The sequence below is a fragment of the Osmerus mordax genome, chromosome 1, assembly GCF_038355195.1.
Source record: "Osmerus mordax isolate fOsmMor3 chromosome 1, fOsmMor3.pri, whole genome shotgun sequence".
Lineage (NCBI taxonomy): Eukaryota > Metazoa > Chordata > Actinopteri > Osmeriformes > Osmeridae > Osmerus > Osmerus mordax.
The window spans coordinates 11842837-11855277 of record NC_090050.1 but is presented as its reverse complement, the minus strand read 5'-3'; the positions used below and the strand labels follow the sequence as shown (position 1 = coordinate 11855277).

General features: G+C 49.8%; 1 protein-coding gene across 1 annotated transcript in view; it reads left to right on the top strand.

Moving 5' to 3' along the window:
• Nucleotides 1-12441, top strand: part of flnbl (filamin B, like) — a 51271-nt gene that overhangs the window by 9735 nt on the left and 29095 nt on the right. The window contains exons 2-6 of the mRNA XM_067246808.1: nucleotides 9341-9586; nucleotides 9687-9784; nucleotides 10319-10466; nucleotides 12114-12232; nucleotides 12360-12434. Of these exons, the coding sequence (XP_067102909.1) occupies nucleotides 9341-9586; nucleotides 9687-9784; nucleotides 10319-10466; nucleotides 12114-12232; nucleotides 12360-12434 (686 nt within the window). The remainder of the gene's footprint in view (nucleotides 1-9340; nucleotides 9587-9686; nucleotides 9785-10318; nucleotides 10467-12113; nucleotides 12233-12359; nucleotides 12435-12441) is intronic.

The following is a 12441-nucleotide window of genomic DNA, read 5'->3' as shown; positions in this document are numbered from 1 at the left end:
GCCTGTGTGTGTGTGTGTGTGTGATCATTAATGTACAGGAATGATGTTGTATGCAGCTGGGGCCGACCTGTGTGTGTGATGATGCCGTCATCACCTCAGCCAGCTATGGGGAAACATGTTTGATTATCTCAACAGCCTTCCTCTGTGGGAGACCAAGGCTGCAGAGAGAGTGAAGAGTTTATGAATGCAGATGAGTTTATCCCTTCTGGGAATGCAGACCAGATCCAGACAAATCGGGTCCAAGCCAGAACAAAAGGACCCTGCAGAGCCTCTGGAAGGTGTTCTTTTGAGAGTGGTGACCAGACCAGGTTATGTAAAGGGTCAGTGAGTTTTGATGGGGTGAGGTCAACCCTTCCCACTGCAGAGAAGGGTCTGTACTTCTGACAATGTCATGGGAGTTCCATGCGGCTTCAGCAGATGATTCATCCCGGTGTCACGTTCATCTGGACCAGCCCCCAGACAGTGCCCCACAGGGACCCCATGGTCCTGCCCTGTGTCCACTGTCTGGCCATACACTCCCAGTCCCACACATGACTCAGATTAAGTACCCTTTGTTAGAACAGAAATGCATCATGAAGCAAGCAGGAGTTGGTCCTTGTCCAGAAATGACCTTGCTTAATGTTTAATAAAGATCTTTACAAGATCTTAACAAGAGGGTGGCGCCATTTGATCCTAACTTGGGGGTATCTCCATAGTAACGTGAACCGGTGACCTTTTGTTTAAATGGGTTTTTGAACCGATAGACTGGGAAGGAAACCCAGTAGTATCTCTCTTTTTGTTCTGTGGACCTACAGGTGTTCTGCTTGCTTTGTGTTCCCACCAAGTTCTTGTTAACGTCACCACCTTCCCAGTTCCACCAGGCTTGTGCTGAGCTCAGGGCAGGAAATGATGAGGATGATGATGATGTTGTTGTAAGTGTCAGAGCGGTGAGAGGAGCTGAGAGCTCCAGTAGCCAGCGAGGCCTTCAGTGTTGATAGAGGGGGGCCAAGCTGTGTTGGTGTAGTTTGTTGACCTGACAAGACTGTTAATGGGTTACCAGGCACAGGGGTGGGGGTGGGGGGCTTAGTTTGTCGGCCACACCTCATTGGCTCTTGCAGAAAACTGGGTTTGGGCGGTAGTGATTTAATTGAAGAGGAATTCCCTGCACAAAGGCACTGCTCAACTGTATGTGTGGTGCACACACACACACACCGTCTCAAGGCTGATGTCATGACTGAGGCAAAGCCATTACGATGCTGAAGAGGCAAAGGGCAGTCTCAGAAGCTTGCTGCAACTGGTGCTGCAATGATGACGGAACAGAGCAAAGGCCAAAACGCACACATAAGCAAGAACACACACACACACACACATATCTTTTGTTTAAAAGCTTTAATGGTGAATCAAAGGATTAAGTGTAGCCTCAGAATTGGAGTAGCAAAAATCACAAGTTCCGTTAACCTGACCACAGAGCTATAATGGTGCAGAACTCATTAGCTCCAAAGCTTGTGGGCTGTGTGCTGTAGTTCGACTGGGGCCTGTTTGAATCATCGGAGGCAGAGAAGTAGATGTGAGGCTTGTCCCACTAGAAGCTTCTCCAGAGCAACATCAGGGCTGAGGTCATGCTCACAGTAAGGAAACACCACTACCTAGACCCTAAATAGTGGTGGATTGGCCCAGTCTGCCCCCTAGAATGTCACACAATCATGTTTGAGACCTGGCCTCCTTGCATGTCTGAGAGAGGCAGAAGCAGAGAGGGGAGATGTGGAAGAAGCACAATGCTGCCTGGACAAAAGCCTTTGTGTGGCTCTCCTGAGAAACCAGTTTGGAATTCCGACGGTGACTGTTCAGCTGGGGTGTTTTTGTAGTGTCCAGACATTTTGCCCCCCCTGTGGTGGTGGTTTTACATATGTTGGTATCAAGGTAGGCTGGCTATATCCAGACACACACACATACACAGGGCTGTTATTGTCCTCTCTCTGACATTTACACAGTCACTTCAACAGCTTGGAACTATTAGCAGACCACAGCCCCTCCTCCTCAAAGCCTTGGTTTCCTGGATACAGATTAAGCCTTCAGTGATCTCCAAGTCTACAATTTACACCAGTAATTATTCGGAATTCGTAAATGAATTGTAATGCGTCTATTCTATGGAGAACGGACTTGGAACTGTACTTCAAGGAAGCTCAATTGTAGATTGCAATCTTATCAGTTGTACTTGTGTGTGTTTTAGCTCGTTGGACTTGGACGACAGTGAATTTGTGATTCAAGTCGACTATCAAACAGTTTTCGTTCCTTACGGGGTCTCCCCAGGAGCAGATGTTCTGGACGAGCTCACAGAGACACGGGTCTTATGCGTCTTCTTCTGGGTGTGTTTCCTCTGCTGGGGTGAACATGTCCAGTAGGCCAGTGATGCAGCTCTGCTGGGGTGAACATGTCCAGTAGGCCAGTGATGCAGCTCTGCTGGGGTGAACATGTCCAGTAGGCCAGTGATGCAGCTCTGCTGGGGTGAACATGTCCAGTAGGCCAGTGATGCAGCTCTGTCTACAGGGTCAGTTCACGCCTGTCTCCAGTTGTTCAACAGCTGGCACGGCCTCTCTGCTCCGCGCTGCTTCCTGTTTATCCACAACAGGTGCGTCCAACGCTGAGACATCACCCTCCGGTGATGACATCATCAAGCTGAGCTCCCCCGGATCTGAACGAACGACAAGGAGCAGGAACGGCTTCCTCTTCCTGTCTCAGTGCGTTCACACTGCAGCGTTTTTTTTACGCTCTGCACCGCTTGCCTTCCCACAGTACACCACGCTCGGGGGCGTGTTAGAAAAGTTAATACAGAGTTGTAGTTCTCTAAGGTCACTGTTGTAGTCATGACCAAGCGTGCAGACTTAGGTTCATGTACTCACAATATCGATCAAAATGCCACTTTTACACAACATTTGTGTAAAAATACAGAATTTTTACTAGTGCAAGATTACAGTAGTGGCACAGAACAGTCACGTAATGTGACCAGACTGAATTTAAAAGTATAAAAACACACTAGGGACACTGACAACGTCGGCAACCCTGCACAATGCATTATTAGTTTAATGTAATCTTTAAATTCAGGCTCGTCACATTACGTAACTTTGTTCTGAACAGAACTGGGTGTGCAGACACATACGATAAGTTTCTCCTCCATCTTGAAATTGTAAAACCTAATAATGTTTACCATGACCAACAGTTTCTACGTTACAAGAAACCAATCCGATTGGCCAACGCTAGCATTTTCACGCTCCTCATTTACATAAAGTTGAGAAAATCCCCTCCCCCCACCCCCCCAGACTTGATCTTTCCCACATCATTCCAACTGGGAAACCAGTGTGTGTGTGTATACATCGAAGGAGAATGCGAGCAGCACTGGTTAGCTAGTGTACATTTCTCTTCTGTTGATGTGGTCAGGGAGTGTTTGAAAGGCCTGCTCTGATCTCTGCTGGAGCAGGTCTCAACAGCCCCCGGGCAACAAGCCGAGCCTGCGGAGACGAGGAGCGGCCTGCGCCCGTGTTCCGGTGTCGGTCCTCTTCCTCCCACTGTCCTGTCGTCAGCTCCCACCCCAGGTCGGAGAGCGAGGAGAGATGGGACGGGAGGAAGAAGTTTACATTTTTCTCCCCAGTGTGTAAAAACTTCTTGATCGTGCGTGCGAAACGATTACCAGTCCAGACAGATGTCATCAGTCAGTCATACCAGTGTGTGCCCACAGGACCACCCCCTACACTCTTTTCTCCCTCTCTCGTCCTCTCCCTCTCTTCCCACAAACGTCCTTCTCACAATCCTCAGTATCACGTCATCGCTTATTGGCTGAAATCATACATGAACCCTCTGTACCCGTAGCGGGAATCTCCCCCTTCTTGCAGGTCCTTACAGATAGTTATCTGAGTGCTGAATTCATATAACGGCACTTAAATTGACTGACTCTTGATGGGGAACAGGTGTTGTTTGGGGGGCAGAGGGAGAACAACATGTGTGCTCTCAGGTGTCTGATGTTTACACTTGCCTTTCCTGTGGAGAATGTTCTGGAAGCAGGCCCCAGGCCAGGGCGTTGGCGGCCAGGTATTCACATGTCAAATGGAGCTCAACTCAGACATGGCCGACATGGCCGCCACTAGTATGAGATTCCCCTTAGTCACACACTGTGTAGTTGACACACTTAATCATGACTGACTTACTGACAGAAACAGATGTGCATCATGCGCGCAGGCACACACGCCCTCATCCAGCACGTAGCGACTGAACAGACTCTCTTGCCCTGCTCCTATGTTTCCATATGCTGTCAGACTGAGGGCCAGTGTGGTTTGAGGGGCCGTATGGTGTCGCTAGGCTCTCTCCCTCTCTCTCTCTCTCTAGTCTAGCTTGCCCGACTTCGTCCTGTCTTCAGTAGGCAAAGGAATGTCACATTGAGCACTTCCCCAGAATCCTTAGGCGCTCCTGTTTACTATGGAATTGTTACGTAGCAGCCCAGACCTAACCTGGGAGTGCCCTCGCCGATAAGGAACCCATTGTCTCACAATTTCTCTCCCTCCTTCCCTTTCCTCCCCCCCCCCCCCTCGCTCTCAGGTCCTCCAGTATCGATGTTGTCTAGTTTTTGTTGCGTCTCCATAGCAACAAGGAAACAAATAAACGGCGGCCAGAAAATCCCCCGCATGTGGCTGGCCCAGAGTGTCTGGGTGGGGGATGGTGATCCATGAGTGGTGTTTATATCACACTGATGCCACACTGCTCCCAAGCAGCAGGTGTCCCTAAGGGGTTCCACAGTTTCCTGTCTGTCCCTGTAACAAGTGGGGACAAGAGAGGTCATTTGTAAAGACTTGAGGTGTGCTGGATTTTTCTTGCCTGGTTTAAATGGAATACCGAGCTAAAGGCCCTCTCCCAAGTCTAGTAAATATACAGATGGATTGATGATTGATAGATTCTGTTTGAAACACTAGTCTTAATGTAGTTAGACTGTGGCTCATAAGGGCTGGATGGTATTTTCTGAGCGCACACACTCCTCTCTAGCCCTCTCACTGCCAGGACTCACAGCCGCATCCTCTGCTACCTTTCCCCTTTCTTGTCATCCACCCAGAAAGAGTGAGGTCTGCGTGGTGTAATTCATGGTTTGACGTCAAGCCCACCCCAACACCCCCCCCCCCCCCCGCTTCCTCTCTCAAAACCTTTCCAAGATGGAGCCTTGGCTGCTATAAGAACACAGGCTGACATCACCTGGATCTCCTCCAGTTCAGATCAGCCCTCAGAACGCCCTCTGTGGCTCATGCGCTGGTGTGTGGGGTTCAGTTGAGGTCTCTGCCTTGCATGCATGTTCCCTCAGAGTAGAGGTGCTGTGGTTTGTAGTTCTGAACTGCAAACCTCTGTGCCTTGTATCTCTCACACACAGGAACGTGTGTGCACAAAGACAATCGACTGGTTGATTCGTACATCTGAGGCCTAGCTGTGTTCGATACACTGCAGTTTCCGCCCCTTTTTAAAGCTATGGCGCTGAGGGTGATGTTTTTTCCTCTCAACCCTCAATGCAGAACTACCCTCAAGGACTCTAGATGGCTCTACCACATTTGAAACACACAGATATTCAAGAACAACCTAGTTCATTTGACCCTCGGGAGGGCCCCTAAGAAGCTTTAAAACTCTCCATAGCAACGTCCCAGATTGCTGCCCGTCTACCAATCATCACTCCTTGTCAGAGAGACCGATAAAAGTGGCCTCCATAACCCCTCCACAATGTTCTAAAACCTGTTTCGTTGTCAGGACTGGAATCGCTCTTCTAGTCTTGGGCAGATGATGATAGGCTCCACCACGCCAGCCTGGGGGAGGGAGGGAGGGGGGGTGGGGGAGGGGCGGGTTAGTTGGGGGGGGGGGGGGGGGGGGGGCGGAGGGGGAGAGGAGCAGATTTAGCAGCGAGAGAATGAAACAATGGAACAATGATTTATCTGAACAGTTAAAAGTCTCTATAACTCCAGAGATCTGTGGAGAGTTGAACACAAAGGGCTTGGCCTGGCCCCACTCCTCTCTTTCGAATTCCTGTATTATTATTATTCTTTTTTTAATTTTTTTAAGCTATCCGGCTGTTCATCTCCGCATCTCCACATCTCTCAAGATCTCTTTCATTGTATGTCTATGTACCATGCAACCAGAAGGGATGCATCATAATGTTATGACATTGCACTGGAGTGTGTTGCACACCCAACACTTGGCAACATCTGCAGTCTTGACTTTCCCATGTCAAAGGTCTGTTTTACTCACCTGGGAATGCTGGGAATGGAGAGAGAGGTTTCTGTCAAAGCGGTTTCTCTTTCTCTCCCTCTTCTATCTGTATCTTCCATCAGTCCCAGCCTTTCTGTTGCTCTGCCTTCCCTGGTTCACAACAACAAACCTCCCCTCCCCTCTCTCCCAGTGTGCCTCTCATGGCCCCCCCAATGCCTCTCCCCCTCTCTCTCTCTTTCTGTACCTCTCATGGCCCCCCACAATGCCTCTCCCCCTCTCTCTCTCTTTCTGTACCTCTCATGGACCCCCACTATGCCTCCCCCCCCCCCTGTCTCCTTCCTCAGCTGACCTTGGTGAACAATAGGGCTGCCATGGTGATAGCCTCGTTTCTCACGAAACCCTGTCAGGATGTCCCACAGTGTCACACACGCACGCACACACACACAGTATTGGAGAGATAAAGTCATCTCACTTCCACGCAGACACATACATCATATCTATTGACTCACTCACTGTTCAAAGTACTTTGGGGGGGGGTGGAAGGGGGCGGGGGGCAGGGGGCAAGACTTTAAGAGAACAGTTTTACTGCCGCCATTCACTTTGAAGTCAGTGTCTCAGTCCGGGGTCGTAATGGGCAGTAGGAACAGCAGCAGAGCCTAAAGCAGCATTCCATGAGTCGTTCACAGGGTGAGGCGACTGCCCCGAAACCCCTTCTAATCTGAGCGCTGCTCCTCGCGGATCAAGAGATTTCCTCCAACCTGCTGCCCGCTCTCGGCCAGGCAGAGACGGCCAGAGTACAGAATGAGAGGAATGCGGTCTCTGTAACCTTGTTTTTGTTGCTGAGCTCGTATAATTCTTTAATAGATGTGCTTTCGAAGAAACTTCACAGATATGTGGGCACATGTTTGTGCAGCCCGTATTCCCTCTGAAACTCTCATTTCAGAACTGAAACTCACTTTGGTTTCGGATAAAGCCAGGTAAAGGTTGTATCATTTAGCCTATTCCCCTTTAATCCTCTTAAATATATCGTGTCCACCTTCTTTAAAGAGTTTAGATGGACTTGACTCCATCTTTATTAACCCATCCAGTCCTGTTGTGGGCCGGTGGTTGGGGAGGAGAGACTCAGGAGTAAGACCAGAGAGTGAGGTCTCATCTCTGGCAGAAGTGCTGGTAATGTGTGTCAGAGTGGTAGAGAGGGAGAGAAGGGGTCTTTTGTAGCCAGTAGCAGCTCATCCTGCCAGTGTAGTGGAGTTTCTCCCGCTTCTGGGGATGTCCCATGACTGAGGGCTGGGATGCAGATCCCATTTAAGAGACTCCCGGGGTGTGCGCCGGCGCTGATGAATTTCACCGTAGTGTGGTGTCCACAGACAGAGGGTATAGTCTTATCCCTGACTTTTACGTCTGCCATGGAGATGCAATCCTCACCCCCCCCCCCCCTACCCCAAACACCCAGCCAGGGAATTCCTGAATGCCTCACCACACGCCAGCAAACTCACAATAGACATTTTCCAGGTTGTCATAGAGACATGCGTACACACACACACACACACACACACACACACAGCATGCATACTAATCAGAGTTTTGATCTGTAGGTGTTTTTGTATGTGTGGGTGCATCTGTTTTGCTGCTTCATTTACATGAAACAAAATCCCGCTCCATGCACAGATGGCATTCTGGGTCAGTCAGTCAGTGTCTTACCTGCATGACTGATAGGTGTGTTTGGACCAGTAAACAAATCCCTCACTGGTAACCAAGGGCTCATAACCTGTTGTGGTTAGACCACTTTTGACAGATTTGCATTCTAAACACCTACCTCTGGGATGACACACGGTTATTTATCGCCTCCCTATCCTCCTGATTTTTAAACCCATGTTGTGCTCCTCTCCTTAACGAGGGAGTTTCCTTCCCCAGCTTCCTCCCAGTGCACTGCCCTTGGGGAAGAGAATCACCAGAGATAGCAGGAGACAATGCTTAGTTCAGGGATTCCTGGTAACTGGTGCACAAAAATGTGTTTAGCTCGTGTTGGAACAGCCTCATATTAACCAGTCTGTAGTACCTGGTAAATGTTTGGATTTCTCTATAAACCTATCGAACAAAACCAAGTATTTCTTTCAAATGAGGGAGTTTGCTCAACGCAGCCCGTGTCCAGCTGCTTCTCCGTGTGTGTGTGTGTGCCAGAGGTCGTCTGTAGCACTCATTGTTATGTGCTCAATTACAGGATGTTTGTAAAAGATGGTTGATAGTACCACACAAAAAGGGAAACTCATACGTACAGGCACAATCTCCGAGGGGTGCGTGTGAACTTAAAAGGTGTGTCGGGGGGGAATATCACTCACAGGGAGAGAGGGTGGCAGGAAGATAAAGACAAAGATGGAACCGTGGAAGAGTGAGGGCGTCAGATGGAATGCGGCGCATGCTCTTGCATCAGGCCGCTTGTTGCTAGAACGTTATTCTAGCGACCCGAGAATGTCAGGAATGATCAACAGCTGGGAGATATCCTCCTGGTTGATTCAGCTACTTGAATGTATTGTCTCCTTGCGCCACAAGCGGGGGAAATTATCTCTCACAGCAGTCTAAACTTTCTGAAGATGTTTACTTTTTTGATATATTCCTCCTGTCCCTGTTCCTCTGACTATTATTTTAGTCACTGATTTATAATCACCCCCATCTTCATGCTAGCCAACCAGAGCGTGTTGTGTGTTCGGGGTGTGGGATCAAGTGGAATGTTTTGTTTTTGGACCGTTTGCACATGGTGTATGCAGGTAAACAGATGATATAATGGCTTCCTCCCTCCATACTAGATAGGAGGTCAAGGTTGGAGTGTTCTGCTGCTGAGGCCTCTGTGCCACGATACTGTTATGTACCAGCTTGTACCCTGTAATCTGAAAGGTCACGCTAACCAGCGGTTGGTTTCCCTCTACTGAAAATGGCAGCGAACGGGCAGAAAAAAATGTGTGCACTAAAAAAGTTACATGGAATGTTTTTTAAATGCAATATTTCTTTATAGTCCAGACAAAGCATGTCACCATTCCCATCCAAACCCCCCCTGAGAGTGTCTCCCATTCGTGCGGGCTTGTACAGTCCCCGCTCCGTAATGACCCTCTCCCTGTTCTCTCCCTCCTCACCACAGACAGCAAGGCCATCGTGGATGGGAACCTGAAGCTCATTCTGGGCATGGTGTGGACCCTCATCCTCCACTACTCCATCTCCATGCCCGTGTGGGAGGACGAGGACGACGACGCCGAGAAGAAGACGCCCAAGCAGCGTCTGCTGGGCTGGATCCAGAACAAGGTGCCCGACCTGCCCATCACCAACTTCAGCAGGGACTGGAGGGACGGCAAGGCCCTGGGAGCCCTGGTGGACAGCTGCGCTCCAGGTCAGAGAGAGAGAGAGGAACCTCGATGAACCACACCTCGACGTTGGAGGTCTTTCAGACGGTCGTGTTTAACTGTTGTCTCTGTTCACTGTCGTCGCAGGTCTGTGTCCTGACTGGGAGAATTGGGACTCCGTGAAGCCGTCGAACAACGCAAGCGAGGCTATGCAGCTGGCCGACGATTGGCTGGGGATCCCTCAGGTGAGAACCCGAGGCCTCTACTGTACTCCTGGAACCCGGTTCTGTTCTCTACTGTGAGGATGGAACACTGCCCATGTGACCATGTTCCAGACTTTTCTTTGTTACTGTTGGCCTGTGTTTAGAAGAGCCCAGCTTTGTGTGAGCCAAGTCTGATTGTTTCAGTGAACTAGTTCAGAGTAGACCGGAGGAATGAGACTTCTGTTTATTTAAGAGGCGGCTGCCACGTCCAGAGTATTCCATTGACCTTTTACTTCAGTCATCATTCATCACACACTGCATCAGACTTCTGCAAACAGGAAAACCCCAGGTTTCCAGGTATTCTGCTTAGCAATCCTTCAGGCAACCCCCTCCCCCCCAACTCAGCCAAACCCCTTCCCTGACAGTCCCCATAATCAACACCACCCGCACACCTGGATGTTGGCAACCAAAGCAAACTATGCTGCCAACCTTGCTGGTTTTGACGTTGCCCATAATCTCATTGCTTCCTTGTCGCGTGTGTGTGCTCATCTCTCTGTCCATCTCTCCGTCTGCCAGGTGATTGCCCCAGAGGAGATCATCGACCCCAGTGTGGATGAGCAGTCCGTGATGACCTACCTGTCACAGTTCCCCAAGGCCAAACTCAAGCCTGGCGCACCACTTAAACCCAAGCTCAACCCCAAGAAGGCCCGCGCCTACGGACCAGGTAACTCACCTGCCCCCGACCCCCGTCCAATCACTGCTTTTTGTTCCGCGATCACTTCGTGGATCCATGCTCCCTTTTCAGGGATGGCAAAGATGTAGAACCCCCTAGATGGAAGATTCCAGTTAAAAAGCTTTGATAACGCTACGTGTCCACCCTGACTTCCCTCCACGTCAGTCTCGGCCTGAGTTATGTCAGTGTAAATACATGGAGCCATCAGGAGGCCTCAGCGCTGTCCATGACACCGGCCCTTGCAGTAAATAACAGCGTGGCTATAAAACTCAGAGTTAATGAGTTTAGGGGTTGTTAGCTGGGGTTGATTCACAGTCCAGAGGTTCCGCAGGGGCCTGTTTGAATGCGTCCTCACATCCGAACACGATGTCTCCTCCTCTGCAACACACACTGGCATGACTGAGGCTTCACAGAGCTAGACATCCAAAGAGGGGTCCAAGTCTCATTTAGGAACACATTCTCTATTGTCACTCAAATTGTAAACATTGAGTGTGACCTTTTGTGAGTGTTTCTTACTTTTTCGACACCCAACCCTAGCCAAATACGCCCACATGCACAAACAATTATGTAATTCATTCTAGGGCAGATTAGGCAACACCCAAACCATATCTCTCAAAACACAAATCTCCCCACTCCAGATTGAACACGTCTCTTTTTGGGTTCTGCGGTTCTGCCGACCTGCCGCCTCCCAGATGTAAACCTGCTCACAATCTCCCAGAAGTGGGATCCGATCTTGTATGACATGGATGAATTGTGTCCGTCAAAGCCCGCCAAGACGAGCAGAATTCCCCATCCGGCCGCCAGTCATGGGTTCCGTAAGACGAGGGAGTGGTACCTTCATGCTCACTGGAGAGGGAACCAGAACGTTATTTATAGAACCCTCAACTATTCAGACTAATGGGAGAAGTAAACCCAAGAGATAACAATTTTCAAACGTTCTGTCTGACTAATGGAATACACTTCAGAACTCTTTTTTTCTCAGAAGTTTTGAGATCAATGCCTGTGGTCCCTTTTTAGTCGATGGAAACGGTAAAGGTCTCCGTTACAATGTGAGGAAACGTCTGCTCGTTAGCGTCTACAATAGACGGCATCCCCCCAACGCCCCCCCCCTCCCGCCTTGCCACCATCTGATCACCAGACTGCAGCCAGCTCTCCCATGTACAGCATACATGGAAACGGTTTCTGCAGTAACACCACTTTTCCTCCACCTCATCCTAACAGCACATGCCCCTATATGCCATCATCAGCCTTTGTTTAACTTGTGGGCCCTGTGGAACAAATCAGTGCTGTTTGGCTCCTCTCACTCTTAAAACAACCCCCCTGTATTTCATTCAGCTTTCCATCTCCTCCCACATTCCTCCTGTAGAGAGAGACAGCAAAAACACATGCTTTTCCACTGATCTACAAGATCTCTAATCATATGGGCCCTGACCGGGAACTCTTATCACCCACTCCGTAGACGCTAGCTAGCCCAGACCTGACAGGATCCCATCAGTTGAATTAGATGGTTAGATCTCCAGTCGCTACTTCCTGTCGGCCGTTTTATTCATCTGCACCCCTTTCTCCTTCCCCTTCTCATCTTCCTCCTCCTTCTCCCCATCTCTGTTTCCATCCCTCCCTGTCCTCCTCCTCTCCCAGGTATTGAGTCAGTGGGGAACAGGGTGATGCGTCCTGCAGTGTTCACAGTGGATTCCTTCAGTGCCGGCCAGGGCCAGGTCACCGTCTACGTGGAGGACCCAGAGGGCACCAGAGAAGAGGTAGGACCCTCTGGAACACTGGAGACAGGAGGCCTGGAGACCAGACTGAGGGCCGTCTGACCATTGGTTCATTCCTTTATTGACACACCCTTCTCAAATCACTCATTGGGTTCATATCTGCTCCCAGGTGAAAGCCGTCCCCAATGAGGGAAAGAAGACCTACAGTGTGACCTACTTGCCCCAGGTCATGGGCCCTCACAAGGTAGGAA